Source organism: Plecotus auritus, assembly GCF_963455305.1.
Source record: "Plecotus auritus genome assembly, chromosome: 6".
Classification (NCBI taxonomy): Eukaryota; Metazoa; Chordata; class Mammalia; order Chiroptera; family Vespertilionidae; genus Plecotus; species Plecotus auritus.
Window position 1 is genome coordinate 5,625,864 of NC_137773.1, and position 24,041 is coordinate 5,649,904.

The 24,041-nt window shown below is 58.0% G+C and overlaps 1 protein-coding gene across 3 annotated transcripts; it reads right to left on the reverse strand.

The window, feature by feature from the left end:
• Nucleotides 1–383: 383 nt before the first annotated feature.
• NEURL1B (neuralized E3 ubiquitin protein ligase 1B) lies at nt 384–23,802 on the reverse strand (the record flags this gene model as incomplete). Of its 3 annotated transcripts, XM_080674041.1 has the most annotated exons (5): nt 384–675; nt 1,021–1,146; nt 2,593–3,306; nt 6,067–6,612; nt 23,743–23,802. In XM_080674041.1, 5 exons carry the CDS (start codon nt 23,771–23,773, stop codon nt 431–433), a joined length of 1,662 nt encoding a protein of 553 aa, XP_080530167.1. In that variant the 3' UTR covers nt 384–430. The 3 variants fall into 3 exon arrangements, with proteins under 3 accessions (XP_080530167.1, XP_080530169.1, XP_080530168.1); XM_080674043.1 differs by lacking the exon at nt 2,593–3,306; XM_080674042.1 differs by lacking the exon at nt 6,067–6,612 and having other exon boundaries at nt 23,743–23,773.
• Nucleotides 23,803–24,041: the final 239 nt, after the last annotated feature.

Here is a 24,041-nt window from a genome sequence, read left to right on the forward strand (position 1 = left end):
GCGTTCTCTCCCATTCTCTCACACATGCCCTCTCCCTGCTCAGTCTCCCCCCCGCGCCTCCCCCCCCACACACGCACGCACACATGCACGCACACACCTCAACCCACCCCCAGCAAAAAGCATTGCACAGAGGATGCTGTTTCCCAGCCGAGAGGTCACCGGAGGGATGGGCGGTCTGCCAGGCAGTTCCTGAGCTTGCTTTTGGGACGGCCTTTGGGGGCAAAAGCACTCTTGAGCCAGAAGCAACCCTCGCCTGGGCTCAGACCCCCAGGGCCTCGTCTCCAAGACTGTCACGCCTCGCCCACCACGGAGAGTGACAGACGAGATGGCCACTGCCCTTGGACTCCCTGGTGGCCATGGTGGTTGCCCGGCCCAGGGGGGGCTTCAGAAAGGTGACCTTGCTCTGGCCAAGGCCCATCGGCGGGCCAGGCTACGGCCGGTAGATCTTAATGACGTCCTTGATGGGCCGCCGGCAGATGGGGCAGCAGGCCCGGGCCTGCCTCTTGAGCCGCAGGCCGCAGCTGGTGCACAGGCACATGTGTCCACACGTGTAGATGACTGTGTCCACTTCGCCATCGAAGCACACCGTGCACTCGCCATTCTTGCTGCCTGCCGGTTCCGGTGGGGGAAACACGGGGGACACCGGGGGGCTCAGCGGGGAGCTGGGGGCTGTCACTGCAGAGAGGAAGACCAGGCCAGACCTGAATAATGTGGTTCTCAGCTGGGCTCCGTTGGGGCAACCCCAAGAACAAATTTGGGAGACACCGACTTCGGCTTTTTTCTGCGTTTTGCCCTTCCTACCCCCCCCCCCCCCCCCGCCCCAAGCATCAGGCACCATTATCACCCTTTGGGGTGCCATATCTAGATGTTTCTCTTGCCTCCAGCTAAATGCACAGCTGAGGAAGGAGAGGATACGGGGGGGGGGGGTTGGGGGGGGTAGAGTGACCACCCTGCTTAGCCCTGGGAAGGCGCCAGGCCAGCCCCTGCCCCTGCCCCCACCCCAGGTCTGCATCTCCTTACCCAGGGATGACTCGGATGCCGAGGAGGACTGGTTGACGCTGAAGGCCATATCGGAATCGCTGTCGTCCTGGGAGCCGCTGAGGGACCCCGACGGAGACGGGATCACAGGGCTGGACTGCAGGGTGCCTGGGACCAGAGAGACTCCATCAGACGGGCGCTGCTCTGCTAGTCCCTGGCTCTCCACGGCTTTGCACCTTAGCCTCCCTGTCTGTCTAATGGGAGAGCAACAGCGGCCTCACAGGGTTCTGATGGAGCCGTACATGCGTGGTGGACATCTGTTATGTGTCTGCCCAGCCATCATTCCCGTTTATTTCTGGGAAACAGTACTGGGGTTTTATTTCACACGATCCAGGCCTGTAAGAACTTCTACCTCTTGGTCTCAATGGCAGTTTAGGGAAAGCTATATAACCCAACAAAGGCCAATGAGGCCTTCCCAAGAACTTTCACTCAAACTACGGGGAAGAAAGGCTCATGGGCAGGTTAGCCTGGCCCTGCAGGCCCTGCCGAGGGAAGCCAACACAGAGAAAGTGCACTCTGAGATGGAAAGAGGGTGAAGTCCTACTGACGTCCTTTCAACATCCGGACCAAACGACAGTCGCTGTTGTCATGATCACTACTTACTAAGCATGCGGGAGGCGACAAGCACCTGCTGAAAGTATGCACATCTCATCATTTCATCTCACAACCCCAGGATGCGGGGATCCCTGCCCTTCTACACAGAAGGAAACGGAAGCTCCGATTTCCCCACCTCTTCATGGCTGAGCAGCCGTAAGACTGCGGCAGCCATTAATTCCCTCTGTGCTTGTTTTCTTCTCTGTAGATGGGATCATGAAATGGGTTTCCTGCCATCCTCAGGAGGACAGAAGTGAATGAGGTGAGAGGACATGGTCATCGTTTCTGTTTACACTGGGACTCTACTTCCTGAACCATGAGAAGGGAGCTGTGCTCTGTGAACCTTCCCCACACCCACTCTGCCCCGCAAACACCACACCCTGCAGCTCTGCACCCCGCCTCTGTGCCAGGTTCTCTGCCCTGCCCCATCCTGGAGCCCAGGGCCCGGCCCAGTTGGTGGGTGCTCCGTGTCTGGGGCATGAATGAAGGCAAGAATCATCTCAAAATAGGATGGTTCAAGCCTGCATTCCATTTTCTGTGGACGGTGTTCTTACTTCCTCTTTTCAGTGTAGCTGTACTTACTGTTTCTCCTACACTTACTATGCATCGACTATGTTAAAAGTAATAAATCGTGTAACCATAACAATGGGAATAGAGTGCACTGATCATTGACTGACTGCATAAAGCCTGCCACACCCTGACCCCGCGGGTACTTAGGTCGGTGCAGACAAAATGTGGCTGGCCCAGGGACCTGCAACCAGGGCACCCCTGGGGCACTTGTTGGAAAGACATCCTGTCGGGGCCCAGCATGGAAACTCGAGGTGGAGGTGGGTGGTGCGATGCGCGCTCAAGTTTGGGAACCGCGGGCTGGATTCCGATTCCGGCTCCAGCTCCAGCTCCCGCACGCGCTGCACCCTCTGCATCCCAGCGGGCCCCGCGCACGCGCACTTGGGGACTCACCGAGCAGGCGCAGCTGGCCAGCGGCGCCGCCGCGCACGACGAAGAAGGTCCAGAGCGCCTGCGTGGTGTCCACGCACAGCAGGCGGCCGCGCGGGCGCCCGTTGACGCCCAGGTGCACGTCGCCGCCGGGCCGCAGCGTGAAGCTGAGCGCGTCGCCGCCGCTCGGCACCGGCCCGGCGCGCGCCACCACCCAGTACTCCTTGCGGTCGAGCAGCGCATCGGGGTCGGCGGGCAGCTCCGCGGGCCGGAGGCCGCCCGGGTCGCACGAGGTGATGCCGAAGGCCAGCGCGCCGGGCGCCGGCAGCCCCGGGCGGCCCACCTCCACGAAGAGGCTCTCGCCGGGCCGCAGCGGGCGCTCGGAGAAGACGAGCGTGCGGCCGGCGTCGGGCCGCGGCGCGCAGGCCACCTTGCGGTCGGTGGACAGGCTCACGTCGGGCCCACGCGTCGCGTGGAAGCGCAGGTCGGCCTCGAGCAGCGCTGGCGAGGACGCGGGACGCGGGCGTTCGCGGGGTCCGCACGGGATGGCGGAGGCGTCGGCATGCGGCGGGCCGGGGGCGCGGCCCAGCCCCAGGTGGCCCAGCTTGGCCACCACCTGGTTGTTCTCCAGCTCGTTGTTGTTGAAGTTGGCGGCGTCGAGGCTGCTGGGCGGCGCGCAGGCGCTGAAGCGGGCCTGGCTGAGCCGTGCGGGCGGCAGCGTGTCGGCAAAGGTGCTCTCTGCGGACAGAGGGAGGGGTGAGGGCGCGGCCCGGGGCCCCCTGCCCACCAGCCCGCCTCGCTTCCTTCCCTTCCCGCAGGCCCTACCCGCACCTCCGGGGCCCCATCCTCTCCCCACCCCCAGCCATTCTTTTTCTGGTTCATTTGTCAATTGGTTTAGGAATCACGGATGGCCCGGCCGGCGTGGCTCGGGGGTTGAGCTGCGACCTATGAACCAGGAGGTCACGGTTGCGGGCTCCATCCCCAGTAGGGGGCGTGCAGGAGGCAGCCGGTCAATGATTCTCATCATTGTCGTTTCTCTCTCCCTCCCCCTTCCTCTCTGAAGTCAATAAAGACATATTTAAAAAATCATCATCACAGATGCACAGAATTGGATTATGCATAACGACACCTTCTTACCTTTGGGATGGGCACTTAAGACCCTTGCTCCCTTCTGCACTCCCTCCTCCCTTCTCCCCACCCCTTTCTCACCCTTTGCCCTTTATTTCTCCACCCCTCCTCCTGTGCTTCCCTCCTTTCTCTTCCTCCTGCCTCACTTTTTTCTCGCCCCCTTCTTTCTTTTCCTTCTTTCTCCCTTCCTTCCCTCAGAGGTTTTCATACTGGTGAAGATTTAAAGGGCATTTGAAAACCCTTTATTTTCTGCCTCCCCAACTAGAACATAAGCTGCAAGGAAAAGAGGGGCCCCTTTTTGCTCTTTACTTGTGGCCTTAGTATGTGACAGGTGCTATTTTAAGCTCCTTTCCGGAGTTAGCTCATGGAGTCCTCACACAACCTGTGAGGTGTGGTCTGTTATTACTCGCCATTTAGCAGAAGAAGTTGAGGCACAGAGGGGTTCAAGAGTATGACCAAGGTCACAGGGTCACTAAGCGGCAAAGCAGGACAAGAGTCCAGGCTCTTCAACACGTGCCGGCTGAAGGCGGGCAGCAGGAGCACAGAGCCTGGGGCACCAAACACTGAATGTAGAAGGTTTCAATAGAGATGGGCTCATCCCGCCCCGCCCCGTGGCTCAGGGGTTGAGCATTGACCTACGAACCAGGAGGTCACAGTTCAATTCCCAGTCAAGGCATGTGTTGGGGTTGTGGACTTGACCCCCAGTAGGGGACATGCAGGAGGTGTCCCATCAATGATTCTCATCACTGATGTTTCTGTCTCTCCCTCTCTGAAATCAATGATATATATTTATTTAAAGAGAGAGATGGACTCATGCAAAAACAAGAAACTAAGGGGTTTTTTAAAGACAATCGTGACATTATTTTTGAATAATTTTTAGTGATATGAAAATATGTTTTGATACTACATATTACAGTTAAGTAAAAAAGCAAAATAAAGGTATTTATCATTCAGGTAACAGAGGTCTTTATACTTTGGTAGATTAATAGTTGACTGTCTCCCCAGCTAGAATGAGAGTTCCTGGAGGGCAGGGTCTGTGCCAGCCTGCTCACCACCATGCACCCAGGGCTTAGCAGAGTACTTAGCAAGTAGCCCTCATTGTTATGTGGTTTATTGGATGAGTGAATGAATGAGGTGTCTAGCATAGACTGACTCTTAATAACAAAGAAAGTTAAAAGAAAAAGTCATTAACACACTTTGAAGGTTTTTTAAGTAGTAAAAATATTAACCATAATTAAAGCAAGAAAAAGTGTGTTCCTCAAACTTTAAAACCTGATCCCTCTGGCTAAGATTTTGTTAAATATTACCATGTAGAATTACAGTTTATGTCATGGAATAAAATTTTCTTCCTCTTCTGTTTTCCTAATATAAAATTAAGTCATCATCTTGAACATGCTTTTTCAAAAAGCCTGCCCGAGCCCCCTTGGTGAGAGTCTGATATGTGACTCTGCAATCCTACCCCTCCATGCAGGGATGATTTGGCAAACTGGCAACCCAGGTTCTGACCCTGGCTCACAGACCTGTTTTGGTTGGCTGCCTGGTTTTTTGTGTTTTTTTTTCTTCCCCCTTTTAACTCTATTTTTGAAAAACTAACCTATACAAATAGTATAATGAATGCTGATTACCCAGATTCAACAATTCATGGCCAATCTAGTTTCATTGACACCTCCACCAACTCTCCCTCCTACATATGTTGAAGCAAATGCTAGACATGCCATTTCATCTGAAAAAATTTCAGCATCTCTCTCAAGATAAGGGCAGCAAACTATCCCCAGGAGTTCTCACCACCAGGATTTCAGCATTAGCTGCTGCTCCTCTGTCAGAACCAGCGCCACGCCTGTCTGCCTGCCTCCCCAGTGGACCTCGAGCCTCTTACCAGTGGGTTGAAGGCTCACTGCCTGACAGTGTAGATACTCGAGGATTAGGGAATAAATTATAATCTGAATGAGTGGATGTGTGAATGAACAAATGAGCAAATGAATGAATACATGTGTGAATGCATGAATAAATGAGTGAGCAAGTGGACAAAGGAGTGACGGAATGAGCAACAGAATGGATGAAAGAATCAGTGAGTGAAGGAGCAAATAATTGAATGAAGGAGTAAGCAAATAAACCTGGGCCAGACCATGGACTCTGGACCAATCCGGCTTCGCAGTTCAATTCCTTTAACCCCTCCATGCCTCAGTTTTCTCAGCTGTGGAACAGGGATCATGAGTTGTCAGGAAAAATGATTTAAAATGTATCGGTTGTGTAGAACTACGCCTGGCCTAGCGAAGTGAGCCCTCTGCGTTGTGTGAAAGAAATACACATCAGGCGCAGGGAGAACCATTGCCTGGCCCCTTGCAGCAGGGACGGCGGGCCTGGACCTACCCAGGAGCTGGACTTCATCGGTGATGCCGTACACATCGATGAGCGCCCAGAGCGGGCCGCCCACGGCCACGCCGCAGTGGAAGAGCACGGGCTCGCCGTCGTTGACGCTGTAGAAGACGCGGCCGTGGCGGTCCACCCAGTAGGCCAGCACGGTGTCGCGCAGTGCCAGGTTCTCGGGCAGCGCCTTGGCCCAGTAGCCCGGCCGCGTGACCAGGTCCGGGCAGGCGTACTTGGGGATGTCCTGCGGGCTCATGAGCGACGGGTCGTGCACCGTGAAGCCAAAGCGCAGAGCGCCACTCCAGCCCGGGCGCACGGCCACCAGGCGCAGCCGCACCTGCTCGTACAGCCGGATGGGCCGCTGCGTGAACGTGACCCCGTTGCAGAAGCTGTTGCGCCGCGTGGCCCGGCGCGAATGGCCGTCCAGCCGCACGTTCTTGCCCTTGGCCTGCGCGTGGAAACGCGGGGCTTCACCCAGGACCTGGCGCCGCTCGGGGCCAGGCCCACAGCACGGCCGGGTGGCCAGGAGGCGCGCGGGAGGGCTCGAGTCTGCGGGAAGAGAGAGACAGGCAGGAAGGTTAGGGCCCCTCAGAACTGTGCAGCTCTGATTCATCTTCTAATAAAAATCTCCATCTTAGCCCTAACCGGTTTGGCTCAGTGGATAGAGCATCAGCCTGCAGACTCAAGGGTCCCAGGTTCGATTCCGGTCAAAGGCATGTACCTTGGTTGCGGGCACATCCCCAGTAGGGGGTGTGCAGGAGGCAGCTGATTGATCTTTCTCTCTCATCGATGTTTCTAACTCTCTATCCCTCTCCCTTCCTCTCTGTAAAAAAATCAATAAAATATATTTTTAAAAAATCTCCATCTTAATTAAACCAGTACTTGGTGAACTTAAGAAGGTTCCAGCCACCCCAATCAGCCCAGCATTCCCACAGCAAAGTCACTATACCCACTTCACAGATGAGCAAAATGAGACTGTGTGTGTATGGGGGGGGGGGGCACGGTGAAGCACTGTTCAAAGCTGTTTCACCCCCAGATGGACCAATACCAATGAGCTTGTCACCCAGCAGCCAGGCTGGGGTCAACCCACTTCTCCATCCCCATCAAATCCTTCCAGGTCCTCCGGGGCCACTCTTGGGCTGCAGTCTGTACAAAGGCCACAGGGGCCTTGGATTCTTGGGGAAAAGTGTGTGCGGCGGGGGGTGGGGGAGTGGGGGGGAGGAAGGGGGTCGAAGACTGCTCTCTGTGCAGTTTTTGTTCAAAAGCAAAGCAGAAAGAGCAACAGAAAGACTGAGGTCCTGGGATCCGTGACGAGAGAATGAAAGGCAATGGAGTCCAGTGTGGAGCCAGGCGCCGGCCCTTCCTGGCTGGGGTAGGTGGGAGTGCTTGTCACTTCTCTAGCCCGTTTCCCCGCCTGTGAAATGGGGACATTACTTAACTCGCACAGCTGCTCAAAGATCTGTGGCTGCAGTTTCTAGAATAGTGCCTGGCGCAAAGTATGTGCTTAACAGGCCACTAACACTATCCTGATACTGAGGTCCCAAGCAGACCGAGGCTACGGTTCTGTGACTGCCCCTTCCCTGTACCCACAGAAAATGAAGACGTTCTTTATCAGCCAGGCGCCTTTTCTAGGACATACACCTTTCAGGATGCATTTCTTAGGGAACTTTGCCCCACAGGACTTGGAGAATCTTAGGATGGTCTCTTATTTTTTAAAATATATTTTTATTGATTTCAGAGAGGAAAAGAGAGATAGAAACATCAATGATAAGAGAGAGAATCATTGATTGGTTGCCTCCTGCATGCCCCCCACTGGGGATCGAGCCCACAGCCCGGGCATGTGCCCTGACCGAGAATCGAACTGTGACCTCCTGGTTCATAGATTGATGCTCAACCACTGAGCCACACCAGCTGGGCTGGGATGGTCTCTCTTAAAGGATCCGGTTGTTGGCCATGAACCCAGGTGGCCTGGGATTGAGGTGAAAGCTTCATCCTTCCCACCTCTCCTCCTCCATCCCAGGGGCAGTTCCTGGGGGCCTCGCAGCCTGGGGGTGGCAGGGTGGGTGATGACTGCATGAGTCTGTGCTGCATGTTCACAGCGTGTCCCTGGCAGGTGCTCAGTAATTGCAGGCACTCCCTGGCACACGATGGTCTAGTGGTGGGAGAAGAATGGCACCCCAGGGCATGGCAGGCCATTGCAGGGACCACTCCTCCCACGCCCAGCCATGGGGTTCACTGTGCTCTGGGCACATCAGGGGGTTCAATTACTACTGAGGCTAATGGGAGCGAGGGCAGGAGAAAATGAGGAGGGAGAGGCGATGAGGAGGCAGGCACGCCATGGCCCACCCTCCCCAGGCCCACGGGGAAGGCCCCAGGGAAGACTCTCCCCAAACAGAAGCCACTGACTGACCCATAGAAGACACAATACAAGGAATAAAGCCACGGTCCCACACCAGAAAAGGAAGTTAAGGAACAAGAGCCATTCATCCATTTGTCAAACGTTAGGGAGCACCTGGGATGCGCTCTGGAAATACAGCCGTCACCTCGGCAGATAAGGTGCCCCCTCGGCGGTGCTGACATTCCAGTCTCCCTTAGGCCTGGGCGACGACGGGGCCCCGAGGCCCCAGGCTCAAGCAGGGACTGGGGACAGAAGGTGATGCCCACAGAGCCAGGTCTTGAGGGAGAAGAGGGAATATTCCAGGCTGAGGGAACACCAGGGGCAGAGAGGGGGGAGCCAGACTTCGCAGGGAGAGTAAGTGCTATGGTACGTGTGGCAGAGGCTGGCTGAGGTGGGGCAGCCCCTGCTTCACAGGGGCGAGGTGTGAGGTTGCCATCGGCCACACAGGGACCAGACAAGAAGGCCCTAAATGCCAGCCCGAGAGGCTCAGGTTGCACAGCCAGCATTACCCGCCAGGGAGGGGCCCGAGGCAGCGAGCACCGGGACACAGAGCCAGGCTGCGGCCAGCTCTGAACCACAAGGGTAAGCAAGGGCCCGCGGGAGAGCTAGTTCATTCAGACAAAAATCAAACGAGTGGGGAAATACCACCAGGAGAGGCAGCCCCAGGTCTCTGCTCACGCATGCTACCAGCTCCTGGCTGCAGCCTCCTCCTGCGTCCCACGGGCCGGATCCTCTCCAGGGTCCCTGGAGCCGGCAAACTCTCCAGGAAACATTAAATACGACTACAGATCAAAGCCCTTCCGAGCCCCAGAGACCACAAGCCCCTTATTTGATTATTTTGAGCTCCCCTGACATCACTGTTGCTTTTCCAACCTTATCTCTTAATTGGAGAGTTTCTGTCCTAAAGGACTTGGGGAATGCTAAGCAGATGTTCCTTCAGAGTGGCCTCCTGATGGGAATGAATGCTGGGGTGGGAGAAATACTGCTTTGTTACCATAAGGCCAAGTTTCCTGCAAATCCAACTATATGTTAGGGTGAACTGCAGCCAAGTCACCAGCGAAGTTTACATATTTGTTTAATCTTGATGATATGATCCAACTTCCTTCAGGGAATGAGGGATAAACACTATTTTTTCCCCCTCTCCGAGGCCAGAGCCCTGATGTGAGTTAAAGAAAAGAGAGTGAAAAAAGTTTCTAAGAAGATGTGTTATTTACACAAATTGAAAATGCTTAAAATAAAGGAACAACGAGCAACCTCCAAATTGTACGCCCACATCTGCTTTTACCTCAGTCCAGGGGAAGTGGCGTCCGAGTTTGGAGATGTCCGCGGCAAACCCGAACTTCAGCCTTTACATTACTGCAGGAAACGCTGCAGCCACACTACAGAATGTTTGGAAAGGACAAAGATTGCCTCCATCTCCCCACTCGCACAACCTAACCCACATTGCATTTTCATTGTCCCCGTGAGAGCGCAGAAAGAGCAGAAGGAGTCCTGGCACACAGCACATGCTCACTAAACGTTCACTGCCTCCCCCTGGGGAACATCAGGTCTGACCCTCAGTGAGACCTTTACCCCCATCTCTCTGCCATGTTGTTTATTTTCTAAATCTCAGCTTGAGAGGCAGTTAGAAGGAACACAGATTTGGAGACAGACCCGGTTTAAATTCTGGTTTTGTCATATCTTAGCTGTGTCATCTTGAGGTACATGCTTAATGTCTCTGGGTCCCCCCCCCACTACCACCACCACCACCAGACCTAGAAAACTGGTAAGAGTCATCTGCACGCTGCAAGATTGCTGAGAACCAAGGAGGCCCACCTGTCAGATAGTCAGTATGTGGCACATAGTAGGTGTTCACTAACACTTGGTCTCTTTTTTAAACCACCGTATTAGAGAAGAGGTTTATTCCCGGGGCAGAGATGCCTACCGTGGGCCTGGGGAATACATCCTGAAAGGTTTCTTCCATGGAGGGCCAGGGACCTTGGCCAGGAAGGGCCCCTTGCAAACCCTGGGGTTGCTTTCCCTCGATGTCCAAGGACACAGGCCTATTTTAAGCCATCCCAGTAGTGTCCCAGATGTGCACGGGGCCACCTCCTGAATGGATCGCGCTCCTCGCCCCGGCCCGGCCCGGCCCGGCCCGGCCTTCGCTCCAAAAGGAGCCGGGAAATGGCGTTTACCGCCAGCGCATGGCAGGCAGGAAGCCACAGCTCCTGCTCCTCTGGCGCCGAGATGACAGCTTCCAGCGCTTTGGCATTCGAGCAGATGGCATTCGGCTGAAATTCTCGGCAGATTCCGCTCCGCAGGGAGAGAGCCGCCAGCGGGAGCCCAGTCTATTCTGCACCCTCCCGCTCCCAGCCTCGGACAGAGCCCTCACCACGCCAGGCGCGGGCCTCGTGTGCCGGGTGCCGTCTGCAGGACAGCCCGCTTCATTTTCCAGACGAAGGAGCTAAGGCTGTGAGAGCAGCGGCACCGGGCAGGTGTGGCCCTTCTCCCAGGCAGCCCCGGGGCGGGGGCGGGGGGGGGTGTGGGGGGGCCTGTCACAGGCCTTGAGAGCTGGGCAGGCCTCTTTCCCTGAAATGTCCCCACAATCCACGCACGCCATTTGACATGGGGCTTCCGGGACCTGCCTGACACTCAGCCTCAGACTGTGGAGCTCAAGTGAAGTCTGTGATGCAAGCGACATGTGCCCAAGTCCGCAATGCAAACCAACAGCGTGGGCGGTGGGAAGCCACATGGTGCGTGTGTGTGCGTGTGCGTGTGCGTGTGATGGCATGTGCATTGGAGAGAAAAGGCAAGGCTGGTTGTGGGCAGGGCTCCCCATCCCGGGAAGCAGGGCAAGGATGTCGGTCTCCGTTGGCCCCGAGCGCGCCTCTCCCATTGGCGGGTTTGAACGGGGCTAGAAGCAGAAGAACCAACGCTCCTCACTCACCCTGCCAAATGGGGCAGCGGCATGCGCCCAGGGGACCGACGCCAGCTTAATGGGACTTTGTTCTCTGCCTCAGAGGCCTGATCAGCCAGCACCCCGAGTGGAAAGGGGCCAGCTGGCACTGGAAACTGCCACCCTGCTCCCCGCCCCTCCCCTCCGCAAACAAAACCCTCAGTGCGGTCACCTCAGTGCAGCCAGGGACACTCCTGTCGGCAGCCGCAGGGAGGCCGGGCGGGAGGCCAGAGGTCGCGCCATGCTGCTTGCTGGGAGAAGCCGGCCCCTTCCAGGCCAGGCCGGCAGCCTCTTTGTTCAAGTGGGCTGGATGCGCGAGTTCCCAGGGCGTGAGGTCACCCAACACCCCCTCAAAGAGGGCTCAGTGGCACCGGGATTCCCAAGCCTGTCGGACCCCCTGCTGGGCCCCTCCTGATAACCCGGCCCAGGAAACTCCAACCTCAGAGGCGCCAGCTCCCAGGGTTGGGGGGAGGGGGGCACCGGGGATGCAGGGGGAGGGGGCTGGGAACATGCCCTCATTCTTGCTCGAGTACATCACTTCCTCCTTCAGCTGACATTTACGAAATATCCACTCCGTGCTGGGGCCTGTGCTAGCTGCAGGCACACAGGTCCCGCCGAGCCACACACAGTCCCCGTCCCCCACAGCAGGGTGACAGTACGGACACAGGCCGCACAGGGTGGTTAGCACGAAGGGCGGGGGCCCAGGGGACGCTTCTCAGAGAAGCTACTCTGCAGACAGAAGGAGTGGCTGGGACGATGATAAAAGATGGGGAAGCGTGTTCCGGGCAGAGGGAACAGCACAGACAAAGGCCTGGAGGTGAGGACAAGCTGAGGGCACCTGGGGAGCTGCAAGGACTTCAGGGCAGAAGGGAAAGGGGAGAGTGGACAGGGAGTGAGGGGTTGCATCACAAAAGATCTTAGAGGCAATGCAACAGAGGTGAGGGTCCTCAAGAAGGCTCTCAGGGCCACTGACGTGTTTGGAGCAGGAGAGGAAGCCTGGAGAAGCCCCCTACCTGTCTGAAGAATGAGATTAAGCCCCGCATCTTCCCATAGAAACTCTTCCTTCCTTCTCCCCTATCAAAACGACCCAGCACAGTGGGAGAAACGCACTCCAGGTTTAAAGGCTGGCCCCACCCTGCCCCTTAGCACCCGCTTCTCCTCCAGGCAGCCAGGGCAGCTGCCTGCCGAGTCTGCTGGCTTTCTCCTTCTCTTTGCCTTGAGGGGAGCCACTCCCCGCTGCCCCCCCCCCACCACCACCACCTGGGTGGTGCCCAGAAGCCTGGCTGCTCACTAACCTCGCCCCGGGGAGCACCTGCAGGCGCTGTCCCGATTCTGGAACAATAGAGCCACGGCCCCTGCTTCCAGGGTCAGAAGCAGCTGGTGCACAGAAATCTCCCTGAACACCCCGGCCCTCACTCCGGGAGCCCAGGAAATGTTCAGGCCCCACCGCTGGGCGGTGTTTGCTGGCCCCGAGGGGCGGGAGCCCACCTCTGTGGCACTGCCAGTGTGTGCCAGGTGCTCGCCGCGCAGCCCACTCACTGTCGCCACTCCTGCCAGGGGGCTTCCAGACAGGAGCCCCGAGAGGCGGATGTCCTGCCAGAGACCGCCCAGCCTGCGGAGCCAGCGCCTGTGTCCACCTGGTTCCGTCGGATCCCGAAGGCTGCATCCTTCCTTTTTCATGCCTCCCTGCCCCCCAAGGTCCCTCACTCACCCCCTGACCCGCAAAGAAAAAAGCAAGACTATGTACAAGTAGCCGAAGCCACCTGCTGGCGAAGGGGGTGAGCCGGGCCCTGGCTTGGCCTCAGGGAGGGGCAGGGGTGGGGTGGGGATCATCAATCAGCTTGTTTTGAGCTGCTCAAAGGCCTCGGTTCAGTGGAACTTGGGGTGAACAATAAGCAAAGCATCTAAAAAGGGAAGCGGAGACTGATTAGGAGGGGCCGGGACTGGAGCCCCAGCGCCTACATCCCTGAGGTCTGCAAAAGGAATCGGGGTGGGGCGTGGTCCCAGGGGGCAGTGCAGAGACTGAAACCAGCCCTCCATCCACAGACCTCCCGTGACCCTCCTGAAGACCCAGTGCTGCTGAGGAAGGGAGGCTCAGAGAGGTTGGGAGAGCTGTCCAAGGTCACACAGCCAAGAAGCGGTGGAGTTGGCATTGGAACCCATACCGGCCTGGCTCCCAGGGCTAGGAAGAAGGGTCAATGGATACTTCGGGCAAAGTGTAGAAGTCATCCCTGCAGGGAAGACCGCGCGCACAGGGCCTGGCACACAGTCAGGCCTCAACTAATGACCGCTCCTTCCCTGCCACGATTGGCTCTGAGGCCCACAGAGAACTGACTCTGAAGGGTGCCTCTTCCACCCGGCTCCCTTCTCGGAAGACCCAGCTTTCTCTCTTCTCGCCCCTCCTGCATCACGCTGGGCTTCCTCCAGATGCCTGAGGGCTCCTGGGAGCCTGCGGGTGTGGACTGAGGAGGCGTGCAGGAAGTCTGCGCGGGCTCCGGCCCCTTCCCTAAGAAGCCAAGGATATGTGCTGGAAATGCAAGCTCTGAAGCCCCGATAAGAATCTCTATCCACGTATCCTAAGCTCTGATGATCTGAGAGGAGCGGCTCACTGGCGTTTCTCTATGGCCTATGGGCCCATTGCACAGATGAGGACGTTAAGCCCAGACGGGGAGAGTCTGGTCCAGGATCATGGTGCAGGTCAACAGCTGGGTCAGGATTCAACTCAGATCTGAATCCAATGCCAATGTGAGCTGTTGCCCATCACAGGCACCCCTCAGACCTCCTGCAGGGCCAGGTCCAGATCAGCGCAATAAAGCAGAGCGCAATGAACCGAGGTGTGCCTGAACGCAGAACTGCTTCCCTAGGCGACCAGAGGGCACTTTAGTCGTCTATCCCAGGTCCTGGAGAGGTGGCACAGACACAGCAGGAAGACCTGGTCTGATCGGTCCCCTCCCCCCAATCTCAGGAGCACAGCTGTCTTGCCTTCAGTGGCCACTTCCGGACTGTGTTGGGCTCAGACTTCTCACAGAGTCTCCCATTTAGTCCTCACCACAGCCCCGTGAGGGAGGGGCTGTCACTATGCCCATCCTACAGACGAGGAGATGGAGGCTCAGAGAGGGGGAGTGACTTACCCAGGGTCACACAGCTTCCATCTAGACCTGAGATTTGAAGTGTTCTTTTTCTAACCACGTCTCTCGGCGTTCCAGCCATAGAGCGCATCTGTAATCATGTGACCCTGCACAGAGCCCCCAGCCACCAAAGGGGAGGTGGGGCGCGATGATTCCGAGCACTCACTGGTCCTGGGGAAAGAACCCCTGGTGACCTGCGTGCGGGGATGAAGGTCTGCGCCACCTCCAGAGGCAGGGAAATGCCACTGTCCCACCTCCTGCCCTTGACTCTCCTGGACCTCGAAGGCACGGAAGCTCTCCTCTGGAGTGGAAAGTTACCCAGTCGACCAGGCATTGGAGACACAGGGTATGCGTGTGCCCACCCATCTCATAAATCCATCATCCTTGGGCGAAAAGGGAAGAAAACATGTGCCTGAGGGATATAATTATGTTATAAACAATGTGTAATGTTGAGGATGTAAACAAAACACACTTGTTAATAGCGATGGGCGTTCTGCCAGTTCCGAGTGCCAGACACCCCCACCCCACCATTTCCCCCAAATGGCTTACTCATTAAAGAACTTTCCGCGGTCGCCCAGAGGTGAGGCTGAGCTGCCCGAGTCTGGTTATAAGGATGAAGAGAGAAGGAGTGAGGGTGAGCCGGGACTGACGTCCAAGGAGACGGCTGTCCTAAAACCCACTCACAAATACCCGTCGCCGAGTCTGCAAAAATGCTGAGGATGGGAGGTTGGGGGGAGGGAACAGATCTGGGCAGGGCATGTGACTTCATCTTTCTGTGCCTCCGTTTCTTGATCTATAAAATGGGGCTGAAATCTCCCAACAGGCAGAACCGGCGGGAGGATTACAGAAGTGAGCTCGTGAAGGGCCCTGCAGGCGTGCAGCAGGTGAGCACCGGACAGCCCTCCCCATCAGACCGCAGGGTCAAAGGCACCTTAACGGACAACCATCCCAGACCCATCTGATGCTCCAGGTGCCTCTGCAAAGTCCATGTTGAGCCCCAGCTAAGCACCGATGCCACTCCAGCAAAGGGCGCCTCCTCCCCTCCCCCGCCCCTCCTCACGCCCAGGCGGCTTCCACCGTGTTTGACGAAGCTGAAATGTGCCTCCGTGTGAGGCCCACCCGCTGGTCACCTCTGCGTTCGGCCCCCCTCCTGCCTGCATGCTGGCCTCACGGGTCTGCGGACAGCTCTCAGGCTGCAGTCCCCAGGCCGTGCTGCTGGGGATCCGTTGCTCCCTTAAGGGGTGCCATGGCCCTCGCTCTGCTGTCCAGAGAGACTTCAGGACATCAGCTGTCCCCTGATCTGCTTTGAAAGGCAGTCAGAGATCTACACATCAGACACTGGGGGATATCAGCTGGGGTCCCCACCGGGAACCGCCAGCCACTGGAGACTGCCCCCCTGCCATGCCGAGAGGCAGGGTGTGAGACAAACAAGTAAAAAAGTAGGGGAGCAAGCCAGCCAGGATTTCTAAGTGCTTCCAGATTCCTGCTCAATACGATGGGGGCTCCAGCTCGAGCCCCCACCCCAACCTGGCAGTTTTCCATCCCACACCAACACCCCTTCCTTCAGCCTGACTCCCCGAGCTGTGTGCCCTGGGAAGTGACTGTCCCTCTCTGTGCCTCTCTCTGCTCTCTCAGCCCTTACCCGGGACTAACCACAGCAGCTGTCTCTCAGGGCTCATCCCGGGGCAGTGGTCGGCAAACTCATTAGTCAACAGAGCGGCAAACCGTGGTTCGCGAGCCGCAGTTTGCCGACCACTGTCCTGGGGGCTACGTGCAGGCACCTGCTTGGAACAGTGTCTGGCACAGACTGGCTGCGCCATACAACTGAGCGGTTGTTACTGTTCTTTTCGGTGTGTCTCCCTGGGGAGCGCAGGGCTCCGAGGAGCAGGGGCTCCTTTGCCCAAGGAGTCCAGTCCTAACATGTGGCCCGTGTGGACATGTACTATCTGTCGGATGCCGTGCGTGCCTGGGAGGTAACATCACCGCCCCTTTCTGCAGAGAAGGGGATGGAGCTTAGAGGGGCCAAGCTGCTTATCTGGATGATGAAGGGGCAGGGCCAAGACCCGATGGGAGGGGGGGCACTCGGCCTGTGCTCCTACCAACTCTACCGATGGGGACGGCACGCGCCTCACCTGCAGGACAGCCTGTGTGCAGGACGACAGCGGGTGTCCCCGGCTGGCGCCTTGCTCACTGATTGGCGGGTGCTGCCTGGAGCTCTGGGTGGCAGGGTGCACTGGGACACCTGGCAGGGGCGAGTGTGGGTGGCTGGCCGCAGGTCAGTTTTTACCGGCAGACACGTCAGAAGCCTGAGCCCCACTTGGGCAGGAAGAAGGGGTTCGCCCCTCCTCCAGGGCAGGCTTCCTAGAGGCCACGCCCCCTTCTGAGCTGCAGATTAAGGGTGAGGCCTGAGGGGACAGAGCCCTTCCCCGGGGGCAGCTTCATCCTGGCTGCACTGGACAGATGGCATCCACCTTCCCAGGACGGACAAGATGAGGGCCTGTGGGAAGCACTGGAGGGACGCAGGGCTCAGGAGGAGGGCGAGGGGCAGTGCCTCCTGGCGACAGAGGGGAAGGGGCTTTGGAGCTGGGCAGGCCTGCGGTCAGATTCTGCTCTGCCACCTCCTGGCTGCCTGACCCAAGGCAGGTCTCGCCCTCGTGAGCTCGGTTTCCTCATCTGTGAAATGGGAGGCTCCTTGTGGAGGGCTGGCCCTGCTGCTTTAAATGGGGCGAAGCAGGTAAAGGTCTGGCGTGGGGCAAGCAGGCTGAAGCCCTGACTACTCTGCCCCCTGGCCCAGGTGAGCAGCCAGGCCTGCACCCCACCCACCTTTCCCTCTCTGCTTTGAACTCTAGCACACGCCTGGCTTCGGGGCTTCTATTTCCAGCCAGCGTAGAGCACCACCAAGTACAGAAAGCCTTTGGTCCAAAAGAGGGCAGAGCTGCCTCTTGTCCGGGGGGTCGATTACACAGTCTGTCCTGAGCAGTCCTTCTAGCTGCCCCACGCAAATGCTCCGTCCCTGATGGCGAACACGTCTCATCCCCCAGCCAGGGAGTGAGGCAGCCGGAAACCTAAGCCCTAAGCCTCCCGACCGCGCTGGCCTGGCTTCCGACCCCACATGCTATCCCCACTTGCACTGGGACCCCCAGAATGCCACAGCTCCCCACATATGGCCCTCCCCTCAGGTCTTTGCACAGCTAGCCCCTCTGCCTTGCACAGCCTTTCTTGGTTCCTCCTCTCGGCTAACTCCTCTGCTTTCTGGGCTCAGCGGACAGCGCCTCCTCCAGGAAGCCTTCCTGCATTCTCTAAATTCTCACCCCCCTCGGCTCCCCCTCTCCCAGCCACCGCTGTAACTGCCTGTCCTTGAGTTCTCTCCCACTAGACCCTGAGTCCCCAAACCCAGGCTGTGACCCCAGCCCAGCACAGAGCCCTGCCTGGAAGTCTGGTGGACAAATGAAAACTGGAAAATGTGAGCTGCCAAGAAGATTCTCCTCATCAGAGATCAGGTGTCCTGGAAAGAGCTCAAGCAACCCACGGGGACTGCCGTCAGCACACACGAAAGGAATGCCCCCCCGGCCAGCCCTTGGTTTGCGGTTCATGATCACCTGGGCTTTCAAGGCAGGAAATGAGGGCTCCTGTCAGCCAGCCCCGCCAGGCACCCCAGGGCAGGCCCAAGCCCCTCCTTCCCGTGGGGACGGCAAACGCCCTGGGCATGTGCTAAAGACTGCCTGCTCCGTTCCTGCTCACTCTCACCCCCACCAACGCACACGGGAGCCGCCATCCTCCCCATTTCACAGCGAGGAAACTGAGGCAGGGAGGGAAGGGCTTGGCCAAAGTCCCTCCCCTGAGAGACGGCTGCGCCGAGATTGGAACCCCGGAAGCCTGATCCACGTTCCAGACCAGGACACCAGACGTCCGGCTGCTGCTGACCAGGGAGCGGGCTTATCGTGACCCTCAGTCACTGCAACCTGTGCAGAGAAATGCATTTCACACTGTGACACACGCACACGCACACACACACACACGTGTGCACACGCACACCTGAAACACACGTTTATGAAGCAAACGTACTCTTTCTGCATAAATGCACTCAATGTTTTATCTTCATTCTATTCTACATCATTACAGATTTTTTAAAGCTGGTTGCGCACGACCCACAGTAGATAGCTCACTTGGTCTGGTGGCCAGGCCTTGCTTGGGGCCGTGGACACGGACCCCTCCCTCTCTTAGGCACCTGTGCCCTCTGGTAACCTAATCAAAGCTGTCCCGTTCTACTGGAACATTCTATTCCTCTTCCGCCAGCGGCCAGCCCCATGAGCGCCGCCAGTAGCTGACTATCCCATTCACCACTGAACCTCCCGTGCCTGGCCCATGACAGGTGCCCCACAGGTGTCAGGAAAGTGAATGAAGGTGCACACAGGAAATACAGGGTCACCCCAGCCTGAGCATGCGGCACTCAGGTGGAAATCAGGATGACCTTAGGGTGACAGAGCCACTGGAAGACCTAAAGGCAGACCGAAGGAGATGACGCTTGAGGGTGAAGGCAGACATCTAGAACTTTCCTTCAGGTGTCACCTCCTCCAGGCAGCCTTCCCCGACTCTCACAGCCCCAGAGGAGAGAGTGAAGGGAGCAGAGGTGGGAGCAGGATGAGGGCAGAAACGGAGGACGGGCCTAGTTCCTCCAGGTTCCAGCTTCTCCCTGGGCACCTTCTCCACTTGTCCTGCACACCGGACAGAACCACTCCCTCCTCCTCACTTGCACTGCTGGACCAGCCCACGCCACCGTCCAGCCCCGCCCCAGCCCCAGCATCCTCATGGGCCGTCACCAAGGGGCCTTGCCCCTTCAGGCCCGCGGCAACGTGTCCACAGCCTGTGGGTTTCAGAGGCTCAGCTCAGGCCTCTTGCTCCACCGGGTGGGAGGGAGGCAGGTGGGCGGGAGAAGGCAGGCAGGCCTGGCCTAACCACGCGGGACTGGGTGACGGCGGAAGAGAGGTGCGGAGAGTGGAGAGCGTCACCCTTGGGTCATCCATACAGCCACTGCGATGGCTGTAAAGAGAGTGACCAAGGCCTCTGTCTTTCCAAGGGCCGAGAGAGTCCAGATCCAGGGAAAGGACTGGCTGCCAGGCCCTCAGAGCATCATCGCCCACTGCCAGGGAGCAGCCCTGACCCCCGAGGGCCCAGCACCCACGCTCTCCTTTTCCAGCAGCTCTGCGGGCAAGGGATGGCATCGAGGCGCCCAGGGAGGAGCAGGGGCTTCCCGCGCTGGCCAGCATTTGCAGACTGCCCAGCTAGATGATGCAGACTGGCTCCCCCCTTACCCCAGAGTGAGTGCCTTTGTCCAACACCTCTCCGAGCCTCCACTTGCCTCCCTGTAACATGGGGACAGATACAGCCCCTCAAAAGGGTTCGGAGGATTTAAAATAGGCAGCCAGAGCTTGGCATAAACGAGGTCAAACACTTGTCTCCCTCCAAAGCCCCAGGATGCCGGCGACTGAACTAACACCTAAGCGGTGGTTGACGTGCTCACGCATGGACAGACTAAATGACTAACCCACCCCACGGACAGTTTAAGCTCAGCCTCTTCTCCAGACAGAGCCGCGGTGACCCCAGAGGCGCGCTGAGGGAGGGGCGAAATGTAAGAAGACAGGGAAGAGCTCCTCCTCCTCAACCCTCCCCTCTCCTCCCCCAGGAATCCTGCGCCCGCCCCAGGCCCCACGTGTTTACACGTTTTCCCTTACAAAATCCAGAGGAAGGCTGATGGAGTCCGGGGAAAAGGCCCACGTGGCATTAGCAATAAGACAGGCCTGGGTCTTCCAAGCTCAGCTTTGCCGCTGCCTAACTGTGAGCAGGGGCAAGTGTCTTAACCTCTCTGTGCCTCGGTCTCTCCATCTGTAAAATGGAGCCAGGCCCCTTACCTTGCAGGGTCGCAGCTAGAAAGCAATGGGTCGCGCACACAGCGGTTTAGCAAATGTGGGTTCCCACGCTGAGCCCGGCCCACTCCTGCTCATCGGAATTGCTGATGCTTCTGCCAGGGCTGCCGAGGGACGGCCCCACCATCGATCATAAAGCACATTCCTTCCTTTGGTGTTTCGCTTCCTTATTGCACACAATGGCATGCCCGGTGAATGTGGGTGCCCATAAGTGTTATCTGAGCCATGGATGGGGAGGGACCACATGTTGGAGGAAGAATGCAGGACTTTGAAGCTAAATAAACCTGGATTTCAATCCTCGTCTGTCAACTGGAGGAGCCGTGTGAGCTGTGGCTTCCTTCCCTATAAGGTGGAGATGATAATCCCTCCCTTGCAGGGCTGTCGCACGAATTAAATGCATTCATTCATTCAACGAATGTTCACTGGGCATCCACCGTATACTAGCCACTGGTCTAGGTGCTGACCATAGAGCAGTGAAAAAACAGACAAGACCCTCCCTCTTTAGATAATAGACAGCTGACTACACACACAGCCGGCACGTGTGACCCAGGTTAAAGAGAAATGCGAAGCAGGGTGGAGGGAGAGGGGAGTGGAGCAGAGACCAGAAGTAAGCAAGGGGGGCGCCATGGGGGGCGCCATGGGGGGCCTGGGGGAAGAAGGTTCCAGGCAGAGGGTTCAGCAAGTGCAGGAGCCTTAAGGAGACGCGTGCCTGGCATGTAAATGAAGCCACATATGCAGGAAGCCTGGCACAGAATCCAGGTGCTCGGCAAATGCCAGCTCTCTATTTCAAGACCCGTGGAAGAAACCCCACGCATGTCCTTTTCCTGAGAATGAAACAAGGATTTCTACAGGGCAGGACTGAGCCAAGTGTTCTTCCAGCCTCAGATGCAGGCGACACAGCTCCACTGCCGGCTGCTGAGCCCCTGCCAGGCACCAGGTTCCGAGCTGGGCAACCAGAGACACAAGATGATCCAGACCTGGTCTCTGTCCTCACGCACCCCAAAGCGAGTCATGGAGATGGGTGACCACCATGTAACATGGTCAGATGTACCAGCAGAGCCCTAAGAAGGGTTCCGGTGGCAGACCGAAGGGTGGGATCGGGTGGGGTGGTCAGGAAAGGCTCCCTGGAGGAGGTGGCAACTAAGCTGAATTTTTTTTTTAATTTTTATTTTTTTTATTGATTTCAGAGAGGAAGGGGGAGAGAGAGGGAGAGAGAAAGAGAAACATCAATGATGAGAGAGAATCATTGATCGGCTGCCTCTTGCATGCCATCCACTGGGGACTGAGCCCGCAACCGGGGCATGTGCCCTTGACCGGAATCGAACCCGGGACCCTTCAGTCTGCAGGCCGATGCTCTATCCACTGAGCCAAACCAGCCAGGGCTAAGCTGGATTTTGAAAGCTGGACAAGGCGAGAAAGGATAGTCCAGGTGTGGGGGGCATCGCAGACTGAAACGGCACAGTGTATGTGAGAAATGAACCACAGGCGACCTCGTTGTGGCTCAGGAATTCCAGTTCTGTCCCCTTTAGCCCCAGGGGAGAGTCTGAATTGTCCACACTGAACCGCCTAACCCCCGGCTCCCAGCCCAGCGTGGCCCGGGCCAGAGCCAGGCCCAGTGGATGGAGACCACAGAAACCTCCAGCTATATTTAGCTCACCTCGCAGCTCTGTGCCTTCGCTCACCCAAACCTGACCCACAGGTGGCAGAATGGCTTTTTCACTAGAACAGCATGAACATTTCTTAATTAAGAAATCCTTAAAAGGGGCCCGTGCCTCCACGCCGTGTCTTCCTGGCTGGGAGATGCTGCCGTATTTGCCAACACCCCTGGACACCTCCTGATTGGGTGGTGGATTCTCCCCCACGGGGCAACAGCCCTGTCAGTAAGTGGACCTGGGTTCAAGTCCCAAATCTGCCACGAACGCACTGGTGACCTCGCTCTCTGAGGATGTGGAGGTTTGAGTGAAGTGGCCCTAAAGCGTCCCAAAGGCTAGAAAAGTAGGAGTTGGCTCCTCCTCCATCAGCTGGCCTTGGGAATCCCCGGCTCAGCTCCGGCCATTGCAGTCCCCTCCAGGGGAAGAAACAATGATTGTTTGATAACACCTAGAAGGGAGGGCTATCCGGGAGTGTTAGAGCAGAGATGGGCTATGCGTCCCTCTCCTGAAACCTCACACTACCGTTACCCACAGCTGACGTGCTTCCCCACTGAGCTGTGCTTCTGTACTTTGTGTGTGTGTGTGCTTTTGTACTTTCAACACACACACACACACACACACACACACACACACACACACACACACCTCACCTTCTGCATAAAGGATGCTACAAATGCCCAGCCTTCAACCAAAATAAACTCATTCTAAAGACATGGGGGATGGGAGAAGGGCTGGCCGACAGACTGGCGTCCCCACCCAGATTCTCCCCCTGCTAGTGGTGTGACCTTGGGCGAGTCATTTCCCTCCTCTCAGCCTCAATTTCTTCACTTGTGAAACAAACACACACCCTTCCAGTGAAGCTTCTTTGCATACCCTCTTTGCAAAGGCGAGGACATGCAAAGTGGCGGGGCATGCAAAGTGCCGGGCACGCGCGCGCTGATCTGTTCCACGGTTACCGGTATCTTGTAGTGAGACCTCCACTGCCCCCACTCGCCCCCTCCGAATCTCCTTACTCTGCCCCCGCGGTTCTGTGCTGGTTTTAACTACAGGGGGATGCGCTCTGCAGCGGAGACTCCGCGGGGCTCGAGTCCCTAGTTGAATGGACACCAGAGGGGGGCGCAGCCGGGGGTGCGCGTGGGAACCTGGCCAAACCGAGGCAGCTTGTGCCGCGGGGGCGCTGGGCAGCTGTAAGCTGGGGTACCCTTGAGAGCACCCCCCACTCTCAGTAGCTGCAGTTCCACACAAAGGTTGGCTCTGGCCGTCGGAAGCCCTGGGGAGCCCGGCTCCAGTCTCCACCCCCCTCCCCCAGGGCGCCCCAAGCTCCCTCATCAGCGCCCCCAGGCTGGAACAAAGGCGAGGGGGCGCACAGCATCGCCCCAGCGGCCCCTTCGCTCATCTGGCCAAAGCCGGGAGAGCAAGGATGGGGGTCCCCAAGGTAACCAGGACGCGGTACCCGCCCTCCCGGAGCGCAAAGCCACCCTCCAGGCGCACGCGGATATGGGGTCCAGAAAGCACTAGAGACTCCAACCCGCTGGACGCCGAGGATTCCAAGGCGGGGGTGGCTTTCCGGAAGTCACCCGGCAGGTCCCCCAGGGAGAGAAGCACCCCAGCGCCCGCCTCCCGGCCAGGGCTCCCGGCGTACCTGGCAGGGTCCTGTGCACCGTGTTGCCCATCGCTGCTTCGGGGCGCGGCGTTGGCAGCGGCGCGCTCAGGGCGCACGGACGCTAATTGCGCGGTGGGCCGGGGACCCGGGCCGAGGTCGGGCCGCGGGGCATCGCGGCTGCACGGCGAGCCTGCCGGCGGCAGCTGGAGCGACCGCCGGGAGGGAGGCGGCGGCGGCGGCAGGAGAAGGCGGAGCCACCGGCCGGGACCCGCCAGCTCCTCCCTCGCCTCCTGCCGCCTCCAACCGCGCAGGGAGGGAGGGGCCGCGGCCGCCGCATC